The sequence below is a fragment of the Oryzias latipes genome, chromosome 1 (assembly GCF_002234675.1).
Source record: "Oryzias latipes chromosome 1, ASM223467v1".
Classification (NCBI taxonomy): domain Eukaryota; kingdom Metazoa; phylum Chordata; class Actinopteri; order Beloniformes; family Adrianichthyidae; genus Oryzias; species Oryzias latipes.
The window spans coordinates 23,255,150-23,276,977 of record NC_019859.2 but is presented as its reverse complement, the minus strand read 5'-3'; the positions used below and the strand labels follow the sequence as shown (position 1 = coordinate 23,276,977).

The 21,828-nt window shown below is 43.3% G+C and overlaps 2 protein-coding genes across 2 annotated transcripts; one reads left to right on the top strand and one right to left on the bottom strand.

Annotated features, from left to right (window-relative positions):
• Positions 1 to 233: 233 nt before the first annotated feature.
• Positions 234 to 10,912, bottom strand: parn (poly(A)-specific ribonuclease). The gene is made up of 26 exons (XM_023958584.1): positions 10,798 to 10,912; positions 10,506 to 10,583; positions 10,345 to 10,424; positions 10,140 to 10,207; positions 9,884 to 9,965; positions 9,222 to 9,282; positions 8,932 to 9,097; positions 8,755 to 8,817; positions 8,620 to 8,658; positions 8,492 to 8,534; positions 8,336 to 8,416; positions 7,982 to 8,038; positions 7,081 to 7,158; positions 6,920 to 6,963; positions 6,790 to 6,832; positions 5,299 to 5,374; positions 4,339 to 4,449; positions 4,158 to 4,227; positions 4,027 to 4,082; positions 3,862 to 3,948; positions 3,712 to 3,786; positions 3,468 to 3,639; positions 2,889 to 3,007; positions 1,718 to 1,778; positions 1,506 to 1,639; positions 234 to 1,064 (listed from the first exon to the last, which is right to left on the bottom strand). The coding sequence occupies exons 1-26, from the start codon at positions 10,814 to 10,816 to the stop codon at positions 1,018 to 1,020; spliced, it is 2,010 nt and encodes a 669-aa protein (XP_023814352.1). The 5' UTR covers positions 10,817 to 10,912; the 3' UTR covers positions 234 to 1,017.
• Positions 10,913 to 12,392: 1,480 nt separating this feature from the next.
• Positions 12,393 to 21,482, top strand: LOC105354629 (mitochondrial dynamics protein MID51-like). The gene is made up of 2 exons (XM_023958582.1): positions 12,393 to 12,514; positions 20,464 to 21,482. The coding sequence occupies exons 1-2, from the start codon at positions 12,507 to 12,509 to the stop codon at positions 21,263 to 21,265; spliced, it is 810 nt and encodes a 269-aa protein (XP_023814350.1). The 5' UTR covers positions 12,393 to 12,506; the 3' UTR covers positions 21,266 to 21,482.
• The last annotated feature ends 346 nt before the right edge of the window (positions 21,483 to 21,828 follow it).

Genomic DNA, 21,828 nt, shown 5'->3' with positions numbered 1-21,828 from the left:
GTCATGACTAATTCTTTAAATAAAAAGTTGTGGAAAAAAAAAAAAAAAAAAAAAAAAAAAAAAAACATGATTTGGATTCCTGCCATTGACAGTAAAGTTGCAGCGCTCTCGCGAGGGGGTCGGGGCGTGGACACCGGCTCTGTAATGTTTAAAGCACTACCAATAAAAAAAAACAACTGAACAAAACTGTAAACGTCAGCTTGGATAGGAAAAAAAGAAGTCAGGACCAATGATTAAAAACAAAAAAGAATCTTTAATTTTTTTTCCCTCTTAAAGGAAATATTTAGTATTTTGACAATTCTTATACAAAAACATGACCATTTTAATGATTACAACGTTTGCTTTACGACACTGTTGCAAGTTGCCACAGTTACCAAACATGGAAAAGAAAAAAGAAATTATATACAAAAATTAATACTCATAATCAAAACAAGCCACCGAATATAAACGTCACATTGTTATCAATAAGAGCAAGTGTTTTAGTAAAAAGGGGAAAAGTTGGCAACTTCATTTTCTTAAAATGACAAACTGACTGCTTTAAAATTTCAGAAGTCAACTGGACAATGATGAGCACAGCAACTTCTGCTTCATGAAACTAGTTTACAATAAACAGTCACTTCTGAAAGCCTACATCTTCCTGCACAAACCTCTGCATAGAGGACAGTAAACACACCGCCAACAAGACTGAACCATCTACATTTTGGAATGAATCCATAGCGACTGTGCTGCTGGCAGATTCCTGCGGAAAGCAGTTGCACTTTTATTATCTACAGTGTTACACCAGAGGGGAGGAGGAGGAGGAGGTCTTCTTCCTCCAGGATCAACATATGGCTGCTCTTATGGCTTGTGTTCTGTCATGAGGATGCTCTGCTGGTTGCTTTAGATGCTGCATTCACAGTTATGAGTGAAGGAATGAATTCTTGCATGCAGCACCGTCCGTGTTGTGCCAAGTGCTTCAGAGGAGGTTGTGAGCGGGAGCCCAGCATGGAAAGTGGTCTTTCTGCTCTTCAGCTCTTTCTACCAAACTTCTGGAACCTCAAACAAAGAGCTTGAAGATTCAGGTGCTGCAAATAGTGGTTTAAAGTAAATTAGATCAAAAGGAAAAGTTGAGTTCTTATTTTACATGAAACTCCGCTTTACCGATACCGAACCCTGGAAAGCCGCCTACACTAACAAGAATGTGATTTTGAGTTAAAAAGGATGAGAATTTCTTTGTTTTTTTTAAACTTAAAGGTTCTAAAAATGCTCCACATCTTTCATCTTGAAGGAAGGCTCCGATAAACAGACAACTATGCTGTGGCGGGTTAAATCTATTTCAACTTTAATCGACATTTCGGCTTTTTTTCCTGTAAGTGAGTAACTAAAAAATGAATAAAAAAAAAATATCCTCCATATTTTCTCTCTGACCCTAAAACTCTGTCATAAAAATTAAACTAAACACATTGAAATCAACAAAAAGGTCACAATGAAGTAAACCATAACCACAATCAGTTCCTTTTACAAACCTTCAGGCTTCTTCTTTTTGTTCTTTTGACTTTTCCTCCCAGAGGCCGTTGAAGGCTGTTTTGTTCCCTCAGCCTGACTATCTGGATCTGAACCATCAGGACTCGGACTTAAGCTGGGAGAATATGATTTATTTCTGCACAAGAAAAAAAAAAGAAAACCATAAGCCTCAAACCCAGAAACCGACTGAATCAGAGGAGTTTTTCCTGCTTACGTTGTGTTTAACCATTCCTCTGAGGTCTTGCTCTCAGCAGCCTCAACACTGGACTTTCCATCTGAAAGAACCAGACAGATGCTTCCATCAGACTCAACAAAAACTGTTATCAGGACAAAAGTAACACAATTATACCAAGTTCAAGCCAAAATTCATCAATACTCACCTTGTGTTAAGTGTTTTTTATTACAATAAAGCACATTAAGCACATTTTTGTTACCCAACAGATCACTGCATGTGATCAAAGCATCAGGTTATGACTGCAAGAGGAAAAAAAAAAAGATATTTGCTCTGCATTTGAGAGCAAGCTGATCTTTTAGATGCTGTTTCAGCAGTTTCTCAGTCTCCATGGCGCTGTGCAGTGGCTTAAACTATCAGAAGTTTGATGAGGACTCATTGAGTCTCCATCTCCATTTGATTTCCAAATGGAGATGTTTCAGCTACTGATCAAGACAGAGCAGAGCTATAATCCATGTTAATTGAGAACCACTCATTTGTAGTTTTTAAAGACCCACCGCAATGAAAATGCTGTTTTTGGTGTTATGTTCTTGTTCTTCATTATTTTTCTGATGATGAAGAAACCGTGTTTTAAAAAAGTTGAGCTCAAAATGACATTTCTCAGTATTTCTTTGTAGTTGTGAATCAGGAGCAGACAAAAGAAATGCTGATTGAAAAACAGCATGTTTGTGATGTAGAAAATACACTGGGCTCCCTGCTCTCAGCAACAGGGAGGGGAAGGGGGGCGGGGTTGCTCGGCAACAACTGTCCCACCTACAACTCCAAGGTAAATTTCTAAAAAACTTTTTGGATTTTGCCTAAAAACAGCATCATCGTGATTGAAAAACCCCTGGGATCCAAAGATGATTGAGTGGGTCTTTAATCTTAAAATACAACACAACGCTTTGGCCTGTTGATGAACAAGCTAATCTGAAGTCTTTATAACATTAGACTTAACATTAACTAACATTAACTATTAGAAATGCTGCTCATTTGTTGTTTCAGCCGGGGTTTTTTTTTTTTTTTGCTGCGTTACAATAAGATCCAGATCAAACTGCCTTTCATAGATGAAACAGAAAGGCAGCCTCCAGGCGCCCCCGTTCCCTTTCCACTCCTAGGGGAAAAAATCTCACTGAATGCTACAAGCCGGTGATGTGTGCGAGCTTTCACACACCGTCGAGCTTCATCTTCTTGCGGTCTGTGTTATCCGAGTAGTGACTCCATCCATCTGCGGCTGGAGCGTCCTCGGTTCCCTGCTCTCCCAGAGCCGGGCTGATGCTGCGCTTCCTCATCCTGCAGAGAGAATCCACACCTGAAGACGCAGCTGCACAGCAGTGAAACCAGAAGGAGCAGTTAATGTTTGTGGCGTTCAGGTCGATTTACGCTGGTCAGTTTGAGGTGAGAACCTTAAATAAATCGGAATGATTACATCGCCTTTGTCATGTCTGTGTCCGTCCCTCAGCAATGCAACAGAAACTTTACCCAGGAGTTCCGTTTCCAGTCCGTCCACACATTGAAAGTTAAAGCTTCTGTTCTACTGAAAATTGAAATTTATAACATTCTATTTTATATTTAAGGTTATATGCTCACGCAATAACACAGAATTAATGTCGCAGATAAAACCATCGTCCATATTCGCCATGGACGATGAAAGCAAGTCAGGAAGTACAAAAAAAATAGGCCGGATCAGCAAAGTTTTGGATGCGCCGCAGACGGCCCAGTGTAAATGCGGCGTTCGGCAGCGCAGGCTTACCTGTGGTACCCAAACCCTGCTGTGGAGGAGGGGTACTGGGGTTTCATCCAGCCGTCCTCACCCCATGATTTGGTGGTTTGTCCCAGCTTCTCCTCCTTCTGCCGCTTCTCATGGATGTACTCGGCATATGTCTGAATCCTGTAGCTCTCTGCGTAGCGGCTTGTGTTCATTGCTGCGTAACAGATTTGATTTGTTTAATCAGTCGGTGCGTGTTTATCAGTTCCACATTCCCGCTAAAACTCACCTATTTGTACCTGATCGGTTTGACTTAAACACACAAAAGCAGATGTCTCATCTATCCAGGACACCTGAATGTTCCCTAAACAGAAAAACAAAAAATGTCAAATAAATAACAGAAGCTCAGTGAGCGGTGGAATACTTTTCTGAATCGTACCAAAGGCACTGAAGAGCTGGTACAGATCACTCGTCTTCCATTCCTTTGGGAAGGTCACATAAAGAACATGGTCCCTCTTGGGTTGCACTGCAAGAAGTTCCCACACTTAAAAGATGAGACAGAAAGATGGAGAAATCCACACGCCGTCGAGTTCTTTTGACTTACGGTCCGGTCCGGTGATGTTGAGGTAGGGTATATCTATAATCCTCATGAGGAAGAGCCTGAGAAAGGGCAAGACAAATCTTAGGATTTTCAAAGAAGACAATTTAAATAAATGCTTCTCGGGTTTTCCTTACTTATTGAAGAACGGTTCAATTAGTTTGGAGTGAGCGGAGATGTGAGCTTTTGGTGGAGTCAAGAAAGACCCTAAAATAGGGAAGTGTTGCGTTCATTTTTTGGTCGTCATGTACAGTCAGTCTTGCTTTTTAAAGTTTGACTGCATTTGCTGCTTTCAAGTTCTGTACAGCTGCACGTTACCTAGATGGTTGGCCATGGAGATGAAGCACAGGCCTGTGATGAAGGCGTCGTATCCGGCCTCGTGGAGCTGCTCCTGAGCGGTGTCATAGCTGGGGAAGCCCTCTGCCGTCTCTGATGAGGACGGGCAGAACATGACTGTCGTTAGGGCAGCTGTAAGCCTAAACGTGAGCTTTATCCTCTGCAGATAAGGGCCACAGTTTGCATGTTCCAACACCCTCACATGACAAATATCAGAAATGTAAAGTCACTCTGGATCAGGAAGCACATGCAGCATTTTGGCTTTGAATAAAAACGCCAATAATTGACAGAAAATAAATAATGGTCTAGTTTTGGGTCATTTGTTTTGTTGTCAGATTTTTAACTAGTTAGAAAACTCACAGTAAAAGGTTTACTAAACTGTCAGGTTTATTATTAGAAAGTACATATTCTGATCTTCTGCTGCACAACAGTGTCTAGTTGCTGCTCAGTTCTTAAAGTTCATAATTCCATTTTCTTCAATAAATAAAAGTAAAATGGATTCTACACCAATGTTTTCATGTTTATAATCAATAGCGAAAAAAGAAAGAGGATGAACGATCAGCAAAGTCAGATGGAAAATTCCATCCCTGACTTTGCTTTCTTGCATTTTTAAGTCAAGTAAATCTGCTGCAATAGGATCCTATTTGACACAGGGGGTATTTTATTTTGAAAGGAACTTCAAAATTGTTATAAACATTTAATACTTTTATAATTTAATTATGCAAATATTTAAAAGCTACATTTTGTAAATGAATGGTTACAAAACATAAATCAAGTGGATTTTCTAAACGGTGAGGTGGGACTATGCGGCTCCTGCTGCGTTTTAGTCAGTAAGAAACTGGAACCAAGAGGCTCTTTTGGTGATAAAGGTTTGCAGACTGGAGCTCTACGTGGTTTCCAGGAATTTCCAGGAATCCAACCATTTGGGGCAGTTTTACTCACCAACAGCTGGCGCCTTGAAGGGGCTTTCTTTCACTTGTTTCTCCAACTCTGCCAGAGACGTGTTATTGATCAGCTCCTGGAACCCAAACGGTGGAACAACTTCAAACGTACACATCGATTAATAAAAAAAATAAAATCAATAAAAAGGACTACTGCCTCAGTCTAAGGCAGGGGTCGGGAACCTATGGCTCGCGAGCCATATATGGCTCTTTTGATGGTCACATGTGGCTCGCAGACAAATCTTTACTTATACTTTTTTTTTCATTAGACCAGTCCTTCTCGGGCGCGATGCGATGCCAGAGGCGCGCAGTAGTAGCGGTGCTTAGAGAGAGAAATCTGCGCCAGCGCTATCAGTTACTATTATCTATTATTTCACAGAGTTTGTACCAGCTGGAAACCTGTGAATTGACGTGCCTAAAACTGCGCGCTCCCGTCTCTGAGAAAGAGCGCGCAGATGCGGGGACGGGATGTGTGAGGGAGAAAGCAGGGGGGGGGGGGCAGCAGGTGAATCGCGCATGGATTGTAAAAACGTAAAGCCCGCTGCCCGTCACTCACTGCAGCGTGTGAGTGTGTGTTTGGCTCCGCGTCTGCATGTGATCAGTCTTTGTCACATCTAAAGAACATTCAGACCTACGATCACGTTTAAAGTCTCAACGCCTGCATGGTGAAGCAGAAACTCACCACGTATCAACCAGACTAGAGACCATCAGCAAAACTACCACGAGAAATACTCATCATTTATTAGCAACAGAATAACAATGTTATTAAAAAGGATCCACAGACTTATTGTACTTTAAAAATGTTGAAATTAAATCAAATGCACACATTCATTTGTATATTTAGTTTTAAACAAATTGTCGCGGACTGAGTTGTATGGCTGTTGGGCCGCGTTAAAAGTTCTGGAGTTCATTGAACGCGTCAAGCAGAGATCTGATTGGCCCTCAGTTCTGTCGCTCAGCCTGTTGTTAGGGAGTTTGGACCAATGGGGTTCAGCTATGGGCCGAATCAGGGAAATGGGAGGGCTGCAGCGGTAGCAGGGGAATATAAAGTTGGGAGAAGCGCTCTCATCTCGGCGGGAGAGATTCAGGAGTTGCTGAATTAATTGAACGGCATTTGTTGCGGTCTGCAGTAATCGGAATAAAGAAATTTAAAAGAGGTTAAGTCTCCGTGCCTCAGTGTGGGGAAGGGACACTACATTATTGTATGGCTCTTTCGAAATTACATTTCAAAATATGTGGCATTTATGGCTCTCTTGGCCAAAAAGGTTCCCGACCCCTGGTCTAAGGCATTACTATGGCATTAAACCCATTGTATCATCACTCAGACAAAATAGTTGACCCAGCTTTAGGTTCCTACAGGAAATGGGTGCAGCTTTCAACTAGAATCGTTTGACTAGTAACAGATTAACCTTCAGGTTAAAATGTACTGCTTTAGGTGTAAATAGTTTGACACCTCCCACCCTCAAGTGGTGACTTCAAGTATTTCATTTACCTTAAATGGTTGAGTTGAGGCCATCAACTTAGTGTCCAGCAGTCTGTTAATAAAAATAAATGTATTTATTATAAGAGAGAATTTTTATTAGGTAAAGACAAAAAAATGCAGTTAGAAAAAGGAGAAATACCTCGGAAAGACACACATTGTAACCTCTTTAAAGTCTTGAAGGTCCTGCATATTTGTACACAATGACAAACTTATATTTTAAATTCACCATTTGTGGCACTTATGGCTTAAAAGAACAAGGCAAATGCATTTAAAAATGTGAAAAAAACATCAGTATCAAACCTCTGGCAGAGAGCAGTAGAACTGGTGGATCGTGTGCATCACATCCAAGAGCATGTTATGGCCGACAACAAGTTTACCCTGTGACAGAAACACAACCTCAACCTCATCATCCCACGTCTCATCTTGAATCTTTGCATTTTCTCTGAGATCATCCAACAACTTCCATCTAGTTTGATCTGCTTTTCCTTGGATATTGGTTGTAGTTCACCGTTCAGCGTATCCCTTCATCACAGCAAGTCAGCTTTGACCTATCTGCACATGTGGTTTGGCAGAGTTTATATGCCGGATGTCCTTCCTGACAACCCAGTATTTTATCCGGGTTGGGGACAGGCACAGGGAAACCTAGACTTGGGCCTTCTTGTGGCTACATAGTTGGCATGAAGGGTCTTCCCTAAGGACCCACACAGGATGAAGCTCATCACGCCCCCTTGGAATCAAATCCTAATTTCTCTGTGCTTAACAAACGGAGCATTCAAAGCTCTTTCTAAATGGAGTACAAACAGGCCATCTCAGTTATTCTACTCTAAAACATTCAGCACAGGGTTGTGTTTCAAGCCAAATTGTGTCACATTCTGTGCAGGCTGTGGGATTTATTTTTATTTTTTTTCAGTGAATTCCAATTCTATTCCTCAATAGTGTTCCTTTAATACATCTTTGTTAACCTTTTGCGGTCTCGCTGTTTCCGTTCGGTTTGAACTTTGAGGGTTTTAACTGGAGAGAAAATGGTGAAAATGTTAAGTTCTGTCTGAGAAAAGTCTAAAGTATGCAAAGAGGAGTTTGCTAAAAACATCTAAAATCCTACTTTGTGGATTTCATCCATCATGGGTTCTTTATGGAACGTACCAGGGAACACTGCAACTTGAAACGTATAGCAAGTTAAAACAGACATCACAGAACTCACAGATTTAGAAATGGCGTGGATGACTCTCGAAAAGCCGACAGCATCGTTCAGTTCCTCCTGTTGGTCAACAAGTGGAGTAAAAGTCAACTTTAAAAGGATGATGCCACCGTTTCTCCAAGATCCAGATAACTCAGAGAGACCAACAAAGAAAAACCTAACTATTCTAAACTATTATCAATGATCTAGATAGAAAATACAGCAATAAAAACAAACTGTCAACGAGATTCTCTATAAAACATTTGCAGATAAAAGTGGGAGCATGTTTTTCTTCAGAGTCTCCAATAACATTTAAGATTGACTTAAGCCACAAAATAACCAAAACTCTACAGCTGAAAGTTTGAAGGCAAAGTTCACCTGTTCTCTCTCCAGTTTCTGTTGTTCCCGCCTCTTCCTCTCCTCTTCGTCAACTTTACTGACTTGGATGAATCGTTCTTTCTGCACGGAGCACCTTTGGGTTAACGACAGACACACAGACAGAAGGAAAGGCAGGTCGAAGGAAACCAAGCTCACCTTTTCGGTTTCTATGGTTTCCACATGAAGACCTTTGGGAAACCTGAGAGAGCAGAACACACGTCTGTTGGCAAAGTACAAATTTATCACAAAAGAAATACAATAATCAATAATTAGGCAACACTTACTTCCAACTAAGAGTCTGGTATATCAACTTTCTTTGGAAGCTGACGGATTAAAAATAAAAATAAAAGCTATCAATTATACAGATTAAAAATAAATTAAAAATAAATAAATGATTCATGAGAGAATAGCCAGTTTACCCAGAACATGGTTCCAAATCCAAAGTTTCTTTGTTGCTACTGAAAAGGTTTTCGACCTTTTCTCTGTTGTAGAAAACAAAAATGGTTGGAAGTCACAGAAAGAAAAAAAAAGTATAGTTTTTCTCTACTAAGGATGACAGGTAACACAGAGATGCACACTGATGAGTCAGCACGTACACAACTCTGTTGATGTAGTCTTTTTGCTCATCAGGCACATGTGCAGGGGCTTTGGAGGATGGAGAGATGAAGGATGGCGTCCCGAGACCGTTAGCATGTTGATTCCTTCTCTCCTCTGTCTGCTCTCTCAGCTGCACTTCCTGTTCCTGATTTAAGTACGGGATTCCTGTGGGGGGGGGGGGGGGGGGGGGGGGGGGGGGTTATATTAAAAAAAATAAAAATAAAGTGAACATCACAGAGTACCGGTACATGCATATACAAGAGAAGGTCAATAGCAGCTGTTCACTCACCGTGACAGAAGACCTTGTTGAAGTCGAATCCCTGACTGGCCAAGAAGTCAATACTGGAACTCTGAAGGTAAAGATGTTTTTATATCTAGAACTTTGACAAAATCATTTGAAGTCACACTCCGATCAGCTTTTGAGCTATTGTAAAAGCGCTCCCAATGGACCTTAATCATGTTTCTGCAGTTTTTAGTCAAAAAGAAAAAAAAAGTGCAATTTTCTAGTTTCTCTCCGCTAGCTTACAGCCCCTCACAACCCCCAACCAACATTAGTGGTGCTTTAAAAATGGAGAACAATATTATAGCTATCCAGCTGTACAGCTTTGAGCCAGATGCCAGCTCAGCTGACAAAGACAAAGACGTACATAGATCCATCTGTCTACAAGTGAATGCATCAGAATAGAGCAGAGCAGGGACCTTTTGGCGTGCCCAACGTATTTTCTACATCACAAAACAGTTTTTTCCAAATGCATTTCAAATGAATCAGCTTCTGATTCACGACGATTTCAATAAATTCTCAGAAATGCAGTTTTAATCTTAATTTAGTTAAAAAATGTTCTCCATTATCAGAAAAACGTTACAAGAACATGTTAAAAACACCAAAAAACACAATTTTAATCAGAGTGGGGACTTTAAGGATAACTATAGTACCCCAAAAACTCCGCTCACCTGACAGATGAACTTTAAATCTGGGGACGTCCTACTGAAGGGTTTTGGAAATACATAGAAATTAAATGGCTTTGTGACATACCTGCAGAGCAACAAGAATAAAAGGAAAAAAAAAAGTATCAGACATTAGAGGTAAGAGGAGACGACTATTGAGACACATGTACATGAAGCGTAAAGGTCTCCTCAGTTAATCAGAGGATAAAGATCGCAAAGTCTATTCTGAGTTTTGATTTTTCAGCATTGGTGTGTCACTTACTTTGACTTTTCCTGGTCATACTTGAAGGTACACAATCCAAACTGGAACAAGAGAAAGTCCATGGAATGCTGGAGGACAGAAATGAAAAGTTAGAGAATAAATCAACAGCAAATGCAAGTTTTTAACCACCATGTTAAAAAAGAGACACGCAGTGGTTGGAGGCTAAAAACTGAAATCTCAGCTTAAACGTTTCATTTGCTGGAACCTTTTTCAGCTTGACGTATCGCTCCTCTGGCGTATCCAGTCCGTTTGTTAAAGCGCTGACACTTGGACCATCACTTATCCCTGGAAACAACAGTTCATTGATTGAACAGACATCGCGGAGTTTGTCAGCCTTCCTTTATGACGGAATACAAATTTATTTACCTGAAAATTCTCCATCGATAGCAAGGAAATCCGCTTCGTCTATAGCGCTGTACACATGGCTCAAACATTCTTTAAAATCTGCGGGGAAAAGGAGCAATTAAAAAAAAAAAAATCAGGCAGAGTCAAGTGCTTGAGGTAAAGATGCTACCTAGCATGCTAGGTGCACGCTCCGTTAAAGGAGATGCCCATACTCGGCACTGTTTATATTAAATATAAGCCATGTAACTACTATGCTGTACGTTGTTTCAAGAGGTATAGGATTTTACAAGAACACTTTAATGCAAATACTTACTCGTCCGTGTTACCTCCATGCCAACAGAATCACGAAACCCGGCTGACAGCTAAACCTAGCTAGCCTTTGTCAACTGGCTTTTAAGCAGGCTAACACTTCCGGTGCAACACCGAGAACGGAACCCGGTGACCTCGTTAAGTTTTTACAGAAATTTAACTTATTTTCATTCTCAGCTGTGTACCTATTTAAGTTGTGAATTCAGTAGAATATGTAAGAAAAAAATAAATATTTTATGCTAAAAATAAATAAATGAATAAATGTAAAGCTTGTCCGTTATTTTTTTGTTTTTGTAGGCAAACGTGTTAGTTTATATAATTATGGAACAATAACGAACAACTAATACCCTTTACAGGTTCAATAATTGCCGTCTTCCTTTTATTCATTTATTCTAAAGCAAGAAAAATGAGATAAGCAACCCTTATCAAAAAATAGTCAATTTAAAAGACCGACTCCAATGAAAATCGTGTCTTTTGGCATTTTTACTTGTTCTTGCGGCATTTGTCTCACAATGGAGGACATATATATATATATATATATATATATATATATATATATATATATATATATATATATATATATATATATATATATATATATATATATATATATATATATAAACTATGTCTTTATAGAAAACTAACCCCAAAAAAACTGTATTTATAAGTATTTCTTTATTGAAATTGTTGTGTATCGGGAGGAGACGTAAAATTCATTTTGAAAAAGGCTTGTGCAGGTTTGATGTAGAGGCTACTATGGCAAATGTCATAAGCTCCCTGCTCTGCTCCATTCTGATGCATCCACTTGTAGATGAATAGATTTGTGTTCATCTTCATGTCTCTCGTCTGACCTGTCATCTTGCTCAAAACTGTGTGCCAGGATAACTCCAATATTGCTTGCCATTTTTTTTGCGCTGCTAATGTCAACTTGGGGTTGTGAGGGGCTGTAAGCTAGTGGAGAGGCTTACCGACTGTGGCAACAGTCCAGTACCAAGCGTCACTTAATAGACCTCCAACAATAGTTGAGGTCTATTATTCAGTGACATAAGTGATCAATTGCCTGTTTTTGCCTCAGAAAACATTGACGCATTGATGCCTGTGAAAGATTTGTTTCCATTTAAGGGGAACCGTCTTGGAGCAAAGACGCATAGTAACAATGGAATGATGTCCCTCAGGGCAGCCAGTCTCATTCCAAAACGTGTAATACATAGATTTATCCATAGGCAAGACTGGGTTGCTCAGGGCAAACCTAGAGAAATGCTGTGATCATGTGGAGTTGGAATGATCGGAAAAATGATTGTCCAACTCAGAAAATACACATAAATGTTGGAAAAACAACAAATCTTCCAACGGCAAATGAATGCAGTATAACTCTCTGCATCTAAACAAATGTCTAAGTGGAGTCACCTGCAACGGTTGTTTGGCATTTTAGTTAAAGTGGTGGAGTTGGTTGTGAATGGTTTGTCTGGAAACCCTTATACCCCTCACATCTGGTAAACAGGCCAGCAGCTGTGTAGCATTTGCAAATTGATGTCTGAGTGGTCTTTTAGGTACTGGTCATTATTGGTCTGTTGCCGGTGGGGCTCCCTTCCTGGATCTGTCAAAATCTCCCACAGTTGTTCTGTGTCTTGATGCAAGTCTGTTTGAGACTTTGAGACACACCAAGTTCCCCTTTTAACATCTGACTGCCTAATACCCACCCGGAGATGTGCCATGGCCAGGTGAAACTGCTCGTCCATTAAGCGACATTGTGTGTTGATTACTGTTTGAATGATGAACTTGGAATGACTGACTGGGAAAATCAGCTTTGTATCCCTACAGAATGTTGAAATTGATGCCACATTGAAAAGGTTTTTCATTTAGAAGGTTTTGGTTTTGGGCCCAATAAGTAAGACACACTGTACTCAGTGAAACCATTCTTTAGAAAACACATAGGCAAGGCAAGGCAAGGCAAGGCAAGTTTATTTGTATAGCACAATTCATACACAGACAGGGCAGACAAGACACAGGTGGACACGATCAGGGCTGATGGGGACCAAAGGAAGTAAAACTCAAGAAAACAGACAAGACAGGAGACTTTCAAAATAAAACAGGAAACAGAAACAAGACAGAACAAGGACCAAAAACAAGACAAGTTCAAATCATGACAGTACCCCCCCCTCAAGGAACCGCTCCGAGGTTCCAAAAGTCACATGAGGGGGGGGCCCCGGAGGATAAACTTCGACGGGCACAAGAGTCCAGAGGACGGCCGGGGGTCCGCGCCGTCCGGCGAGGCAGGTCCGGAGGACGGCCGGGGGTCCGCGCCGTCCGGCGAGGCAGGTCCGGAGGACGGCCGGGGGTCCGCGCCGTCCGGCGAGGCAGGTCCGGCATGAGATGCGTGGAGGGGTCGTCAGGCGTGGAGTCGTCAGGCGTGGAGTCGGGCGTGGAGTCGGGCGTGGAGTCGGGCGTGGAGTCGGGCGTGGAGTCGGGCCAGCAGTCAGGCTCCGGCGGGTCGGGCCAGCAGTCAGGCTCCGGCGGGTCGGGCCAGCAGTCAGGCTCCGGCGGGTCGGGCCAGCAGTCAGGCTCCGGCGGGTCGGGCCAGCAGTCAGGCTCCGGCGGGTCGGGCCAGCAGTCAGGCTCCGGCGGGTCGGGCCAGCAGTCAGGCTCCGGCGGGTCGGGCCAGCAGTCAGGCTCCGGCGGGTCGGGCCAGCAGTCAGGCTCCGGCGGGTCGGGCCAGCAGTCAGGCTCCGGCGGGTCGGGCCAGCAGTCAGGCTCCGGCGGGTCGGGCCAGCAGTCAGGCTCCGGCGGGTCGGGCCAGCAGTCAGGCTCCGGCGGGTCGGGCCAGCAGTCAGGCTCCGGCGGGTCGGGCCAGCAGTCAGGCTCAGGCGGGTCGGGCCAGCAGTCAGGCTCAGGCGGGTCAGGCGTGGAGCCGAGCTCAGGCGGGTCAGGCGTGGAGCCGAGCTCAGGCGGGTCAGGCGTGAAGCCGAGCTCAGGCGGGTCAGGCGTGAAGCCGAGCTCAGGCGGGTCAGGCGTGGAGCCGGAAGTGGGGACCGGTCGGGGTTCCGGCGGAACCCCCCTGGAAGCCGGGACGGGTCGGGGCGCAGGCGGCACCCCCCTGGAAGCCGGGACGGGTCGGGGTGCAGGCGGCAACCCCCTGGGAGCCGGGACGGGTCGGGGTGCAGGCGGCAACCCCCTGGGAGCCGGGACGGGTCGGGGTGCAGGCGGCAACCCCCTGGGAGCCGGGACGGGTCGGGGTGCAGGCGGCAACCCCCTGGGAGCCGGGACGGGTCGGGGTGCGTCCATAACCACCACTGGAGCGGGTTGTGGTGCGTCCGGGACCACCTCCGGAACATGAAGGGGCTGGAGGGCATCCGGGACCACCACTGGAAGGGGTTGTGGTGCGTGCCGGACCACCTCCGGAACAGGAAGGGGAGGTTGAAGGGGACGGCGGGGACGACGGCGACGACGACCCCCCCTCATGGCGAGACGGCTCCCTGTGAAGTCCAGGTGGCTCCCACTCCAGGCATACGAGGCAAACTGGGCCTGGTCAAAAACCCAGTAAGACCTCGTACGCTCTGCTTCCTGGCAGTAGGCCTCTAGTAGCTTCATGTCCCGCTCTGCTGGGTCCAGAAAGTATGGTTGGTCCATTCTGTCAAGGTGCAGGGTGGCTCGAGAGCCGGTTGGACCCAGACGCAGAGGTGGAGGCATGAGGATCAGAGTCTAGAGGGTTTAATGAACAAACAAAAGGCGCTGCAGAGCAGGATGACAAAACTAAACAAAACTCACTGTGGCGTGGAACAAGAAACGAGGAACATGGCATGACAAGGACAACCAGGACAGGAATAACTAATGGACCAACACAGGAGGAAGGCAGAGACAAGACTTAAATACAGACAGGGCAGACAAGACACAGGTGGACACGATCAGGGCTGATGGGGACCAAAGGAAGTAAAACTCAAGAAAACAGACAAGACAGGAGACTTTCAAAATAAAACAGGAAACAGAAACAAGACAGAACAAGGACCAAAAACAAGACAAGTTCAAATCATGACACACATACTCAAATGATGAAAACACACCAAATGATATTCTGCGGGTTGCAATATTATCTCTAAACAGTGCAGAAACGCCTCCACCCTTTTTATTTTCTCGTATTTCTGATACATGTTTGTAGTTGGGGGGAGTTGATTTCTACTAGAACTATGTTTCCTGTGTTTTTGTCAAGCCATGTTTCAGTTAAAAACATAAAATCAAGATTAAAAGAAGAGATAAGATTATTGATTAAAAATGATTTGTTGCATAAAGATCTGACATTGAGTGCAGCAAGTTTGAGATTAGTTTCCTTGGGACTGGTCGAAACCTTCTTGCTGGGGATATGAACTAGATTTCTTTGATTGGACAGTCTAACTGCCCTTTTTTGCATTCTACGTGGTGCAACTACAGGTATAGCACCAGAAGGAAGCTGTTCATCACAGGGTCCCAGTTTGACATAACCTTTCCTAGGACACTGGGGGCCCGTTTCATCCTAGCTCTGGGGGATAGCACGTCTAGAGGCGCGCAGGGGAGGTCGAGTTGAGGGTAGTTTGGGTGTTGGACCAGGAGGAGCGGGAGCTGGACGGGATTTGGGTGAACGATGGAGGGGGCGCGTTGGAGGGGCTTTGGATGAAGGACGTGTTGGAGGGACTTTGGGTGAAGGATAAGGAGGGAGTGCTGGAGGGGTAGGAGAGCTCCTGTGTGGTGTGAGGCTCACAGGTGTTAGGGGAGCCATCTTAATTCCTGACTTAATGAGGCTATCAAAATGGCTAGGTAGGGCCATGGGTGAAAGTGGGGGGGATGAAAAGGAAAGTGAGTCTTCACTGGGAGTAGATGTAGCAGGGGGCGACCACAGCTGGTCAGACGGTGGTATTTCTGGGGCCAAATCTGGTGGTTGTTGTTGTGGTTCTGCGGTTGGGTCCTTAGCTGGCGGTGGTTGTTGTGATGCTGGTGCAGCTGAGTCCTTAGATGGAGGTGGTTGTGGTGCTGGTGCTGCCGGATCCAAGTCTTTGACCGATGGTGGTGGTGGAGGTAGTTGTTGTTGTTGTTGCCGTTGTGCTGTGGTTCCTGGGACACTGGCTCGGTCCTTCCTTACTGCCTTTTCAGGGCCTTGGCCTCTATGCCCCAGAGCGTGGAGGAGGTTCTTTACTAACTCTCTTGCTCCACCTTTGTTCAGGTGTGGGCCTCTTCCCATGAATAGGTCCTTTCGTTTCCAGAATGTATTGAAGTTCTCAATGTAATAGAATCCTCTGGAAGCACACTCTCTGGAGAGCCAATTGTTCAGCTGAAACAGACGGCTGAACTTGAGTGACACCCCATCGATGTTAGGTAGAGGTCCACTGATGAAGGCTTCAACCTCTACTTTGTCAATCTCTTCAAATAACTTGATGAAGTCTTTTTTCAAAAGTTCAGATTGTTCTTTTTTGATATCGACAGCACCTACATGGATGATTATTCGTTTGACTCCTTGGTACAAGACTTTAGATAAGAGTCCTGTAATCACTGGAACAGTAGAACTTGGGCAACATAAAGTTTGCATTCTTCTGTGGCTGACTCCACTGATAGCGCCATCTCCAAGCAGCAGCGTATCTCTGACCTTGACGTTTGGCACAGATTTTCTTTCTGCCTGTGCTTTGTTTCCAACATTATGACTCCTATTCTGTGGTCCAATTTCACTTTGTTCTTTAACATCACATTGTGTTAGGGGTAAAAATCTGTTTGTGAGCTTTATTTCGGATGTTCTGTCATCTTTACGCTTTGGCTTAACACAGAGTTCCTCCACACAAAGTTTTGGAAAGGACACAACATCACTCAGGTCTATGTCACTGTTATTCTTTTCATTTGTAGTAAGAGTGGGCTTCTTACCACCCGATGTTACTGGAAGGGTCTTGTGAAGTCCATTTCAGTTTCCAAAGTAAATATCCGTGTTTGTAGCTCTTTTATTTCTTGTTGGTAAATCCGACAGCGTTCACAGTGGGAGTTTGTTTTTCTTCCTCTTCCGGACATGTCGCTGGCTTGTCAGACGTAAAAATATTGATTTGTATAGGTGGAAGTCACAAAAAAGGACCAGTCTGATATTCCAGGAGTTGTGGATGAAGTAAAATAATTAAAAATGATTAATTAAATGATTAAAAAGCAAATAAAGCAGGAAGCGGCAGGAGCAGGGGAAAAAGCGTCTGCACTCTTTTGCAGGGGGAGGTTGGTCTATCACCCCAATACAATTGTTTCCTTATCCCGAATCACTGTCTTTCTGACATCCACTGAGTTTTTCACAATATTAATTGAGGTACATATGCCGAAAGGTGAACAACGACAACAACATTGTGAGGAGAAAGGCATAATGTTGATGAAATACTCGAAATTATACAGTGATTCTGAAAGATAGACGGTTTATCAAGAACTTTAGCTGATTGAATGAGCATTAGCTACACGTTGGAAGTGATTGAAATGACAGCTGGGGACTTTGGCTCCATCGCCATTCGAGACAAGGTCAACAGCACAAATCTTTTCTCCAATCGAGATCCTTCTCCCAGCTGAGTTAAAAGACGTTTATTTGTCTCCATTGTTTTTCCAGAAGCTTCCTGTCACTTCACCGTTCAAAGACTTAGCTGTTCATGCAGCTGACATGTGTCTCAGATTCAGGCAGCATTCAGTCGAGTGGCACGTTCCGTCTGCTGCTAATCAAAGATTCGCTCCGCTAATTCCAAAAGTGATACAAGGATTTCAAAGCCTCTACAAGCAGCCAATGTCACATAAATAGCTCACCAGCCTATAACATGTGACCAGCTAATCAGATTAGGATTGTTCATTTATTTCACTGGGAAATATAAGATGGGAATCACTTTGACTGCTTAAACTGCTTAAATTGACCTCAAAATGATTAACACCTTCAAGATGTTCGATTCGAAATGACGTTTTTTTTTTGCTGAAACTTTATCTCCGGTGGGAGGCCATGTTCAAATATATTTTCAATTAATTCAGTTCCTGAGAGAAGTTTTGCTTGTGTTCACTGGATTTCTAAATGGTGCTTCTTATCTGATAAGCTCCAGTTTCTGTTGACCAGAGGCTTCCTTGCCATCACTCTCAGTTTCAGACCCAAATTCCTCCTCTCATCCTACAGCTGTAGGCCCTTTTTTGTTTTTCGTTCTGTTTTTCAGAAAGGGCTTACTAAAGAAATCAAGTTTTGCATTTTCAATGTGTGCAAACATGACAGTGATTCACATTCATTGATTTGATGGGATGACGAGAAAAATCCAACAAACAAAAAACAGAGTTTACCACATGAGGGAGCTGTAGCCCAAAGGTTGTGATTCATTTTTACCATGAGCATTTATAATAATAATACTTTTAATTTAAAGGGCCCTTCAGGTCACTGTACAGTTAAAACAAGATTAAACAAAAAAAGCCAAAGTATCACAGGTGGTAAATTCCTAAAGTAACAGCAACAGTGAAAAACTGTAGTGAGTGAGTTTAGACAAGTGTGGTTTGAGTTGAGTTGATATTTTGGGGGAGTGAGTTCCAAAGTTTGAGGGCAGAGCAGCTGATAACCAGTATTACATGTAACGTAACGGGTGTGCACACACGTGCATGCACAGTTTGTATGCTCACTCAAAGAAAACCATTTTCTTTAGTCCAAAGTTTTAAGGTTTGTTAGCTTTAACAGATGAATTAGTTTATTTCTGATTTATTATGTCGTTTATTTTATTGTTTCTCTTCACTGTAGGTATTTATGAAGAAGAATCAAAGTTCACCATTTACTGTTTACCATTTTACCATTTAATAAAATGTTTGCTAAAAAGGGAAAAAAAACACAGTTTTCGTAGGGTTAAAATGAAAATTTCTTGCATTTAATTTTGTGGCAAAATGTTCGACTCACCGTTGTTTCTGTTTATGCTGATTAACCCTGATTTTTTAGAAAACAATAAATTTGAAGTTTGTTTTAAGACTCGGATCTCCGACATGCTGGTACACACATGCATAGCAGTTCTGGAGCATGCTGCACCGGGGCGGTCCTGGCTCCACATGAGTCCAGAGAGTCCAGCCTCTGGCTTTCTTAACAGCCATCATCCAGACATGCCTTTGGGAGAAACGAGCCTCGGCGGTTCTCTGCTGGATGAAGCTTCTGGTTCACATTCACTTTAAGCTCATGATGGATCATAACATGCACCTTTACTGTCATCTCATCTGACTTCCATCATGTTGTGTGCATGTTTAGGTGGTTAGCGTAGTAGACCATGCATTTCTGCTGGTTCCCCTGCAGCTTGAAGCCTTTTTGAGCCGTCCTTGGTGCAGTGGTAGGGCGGTCAACCACTGATCGGAAGATTGCAGTGTCCTTGGGCAAGACACTGAACCCCACCTTGGAAGGTTGGCGCCAGGGTTCGTCAGCGGAGCCGCCATCAGTGTGGGAATGTGTGTGTGAATGGGACTATGACTGTAAAGCAATTTGTGCATTCGAAGAAGGTAGAAAAGTGCTAAATAAGTACACGCCATTGACGCCATGATTTTAGGGGAAGAGATTCTCCTCACACACTCTCTGCACTGGACGGTCCGATGACAACATTTTCCTCTAGGAAAGATTTTAGTAATCGAGTATTGGAGTTGCTGGGACAGTGACTGGGACAGTAACTGCACGATTGACCAGTAAAAAATTCCCATGTAACTCTGCAGTCCTTACATTCAGATTTACATTTTGTGAGGTTGTTGGCTTTTAAAGTCCCACTCCAATCATCATTTTAACTATTGTAAAAGCGTTCAAAGTGGTCTTTTAATTATGATTATGCAGTTTATAACCAAAATCTAAAAACCTGTGTTGTTTTCTAGGACAGGAGTTCATTAAAAATTCACCTCTAAGTAGTGTGCAGGACCGTTGGTGCGTAGTAAGCCCCCCACATTTCCCAACATCCATTTGTTTGCAGGGTCAGCTTACAGCCAATCACACTCTCAACCTAACGTTATCAGTGGAACAAAAAACATCGAAAGAAACTATCCAGCCGTGCAGTTCTGAGCCAGATTCCAGCTCAGACAAGGAAAACAAAGACCTACATGGATCCATTCGTCTACAAATGATGCATCAGAATGGAGTGGAGCAGGATGGCCTGCCCAGAGTCTTTTCTACGTCAGTCCCAAAAGGTTTTTCCAACTGCATTTTTTCATCTACATCTGAGTCACAATGATTTGAATAAAGAAATACACAGTAATGCAATTTGTATCTTAATTTCCTTTAAATTTGTCTTTCGTCAACAGAAAAACAGTCATAATAGTTCTACAAAACCCTAATACTTGAGTTCCTTGTCTTTAATAAAAATAGATATGATTTATCTGCGCTTTTCCAGACGCTCTATGCGCCTACAATGTGTATCCATTATTCATTCACTCCTCATTCATACTTGGTGATGGTAAGCTACTGATGTAGCCACAGCTGCCCTGGGGCAGACTGACATTCTGGCTGCCAGTTCGCACCTACGGCTCCTCTGACCATCACCGGGACATTCACACACATTCACACACCAGTGGAGCCACACTGGAGGCAAGGTGGGTGAAGTGTCTTGCCCATGGATGACCTGCTCAACCGCCTTAGTCACTGCCGCCCATCATAAATGAATCCTGAAAATTCTTCTTGCAGCATCACTGATTTGGGATCTTTGCTTGTGTCCCACAGATACCTGGTGGGGGGTTACCTGTCTGCAGAAGTGGTGGTGAACATGTTCAGCAAGGCGGTCATGGAAACGGTGAACTGGCCGGCAATCAGCAGCACTTTGGACTGTCTTGTCAGACCTGTTCTAGGAGGACCAGATCTGAAACTGGAGATCTGGTGTGTGTCTGCTCTTAGCAGCTGCCTTTCTGTTTGTGGACATATTTTTATCACTACAAGTGTTGTGACTAACAGAAATCTTTTGTTGTTTTGTGTTCTTTTGTTGTGTTTTAGGCCTGGAAGTGAAGAAGCAGCTGAACGCTGCCATCAGCCCCTGTTCATTTCTGTGTTGCCCATCCTGAGGGAGGGGGACGTGGTCCTGACAGCTCAGCCTGAGCTCACCTCTCCCTGGGTGAATGCCTGGCGTCTTTCCCTTTACCCCTGCGAGACTCAGCGTCTGGTTCAGCTCGACTCAACTGATGACGGCTGCCGCAGACAAACAGTTAAAGTCCTGATGGCCGTGTGTCGACTGAACCCTGCACTGCGAGCGCTGGAGGCCGCCCCGCTGACCAACCTTGTCCTGCACCTCAGTGACAGTGAGTGCGACTGGTCCCAGAACAGCCTCCATGCGCGGTTCCAGCAGTGCATTGCAGAGCTGATTGGCTACCTCGAGCAAGGCGTGTTGCAAAGTTACTTCAAACCAGCCGTCAACCTGTTGAGCAACTTGTCAGAAGACCAGGTGGACCAGATTGGATTCATTCATATTGCTCATATAACCTTTTGTTCACTTCTCCCATGGAATGAAAAAAAAAGCAAAACGTTACGGTGATTAAAAGGTCGACATCGTCCACTGATGTCAGCAGCTAAACTCCAGACCTGATTGTTAAACTAGTCAGAAGAGACGTGCCAAGAAACAGATTGATGCAAAAGTTCAACACAGTGTTGTATACGATGTGCATTTAATTTTTATGAAAATCTTCCATAAATAAAACTACATACATTTAAATAAATTATTTATCATAAAGAGAGTGCAATTTTTATTCAAGTGCTTGTATTATTTTTTTCTGTGTTCTCTATTGTTTGTGTTTTCCTAAAAGTCAATTAAATGCTCTTCTATAAAAAAATAAAATAAAAATAAAAAAGGACACACATTTCCCAAACCTATTTATCTGATGTGTGGGATATTTACGAACTTTCATCTGCATTTAATGTTTGCTCCCTATTTATTGTGGTTATCTTAATGTGCATATATGTTTATTTTAGTTTTCAGAAGTGAAAATGGTTTTGCAGTTATGGCTTAAAAAAGTTTAATAAGAGTCCTTTTTTTCTGAAAAAATGGCGAATAATTAAAAAAATGTCTCAAAATTGGACTTTCAAGCAAAACGTGAAGTA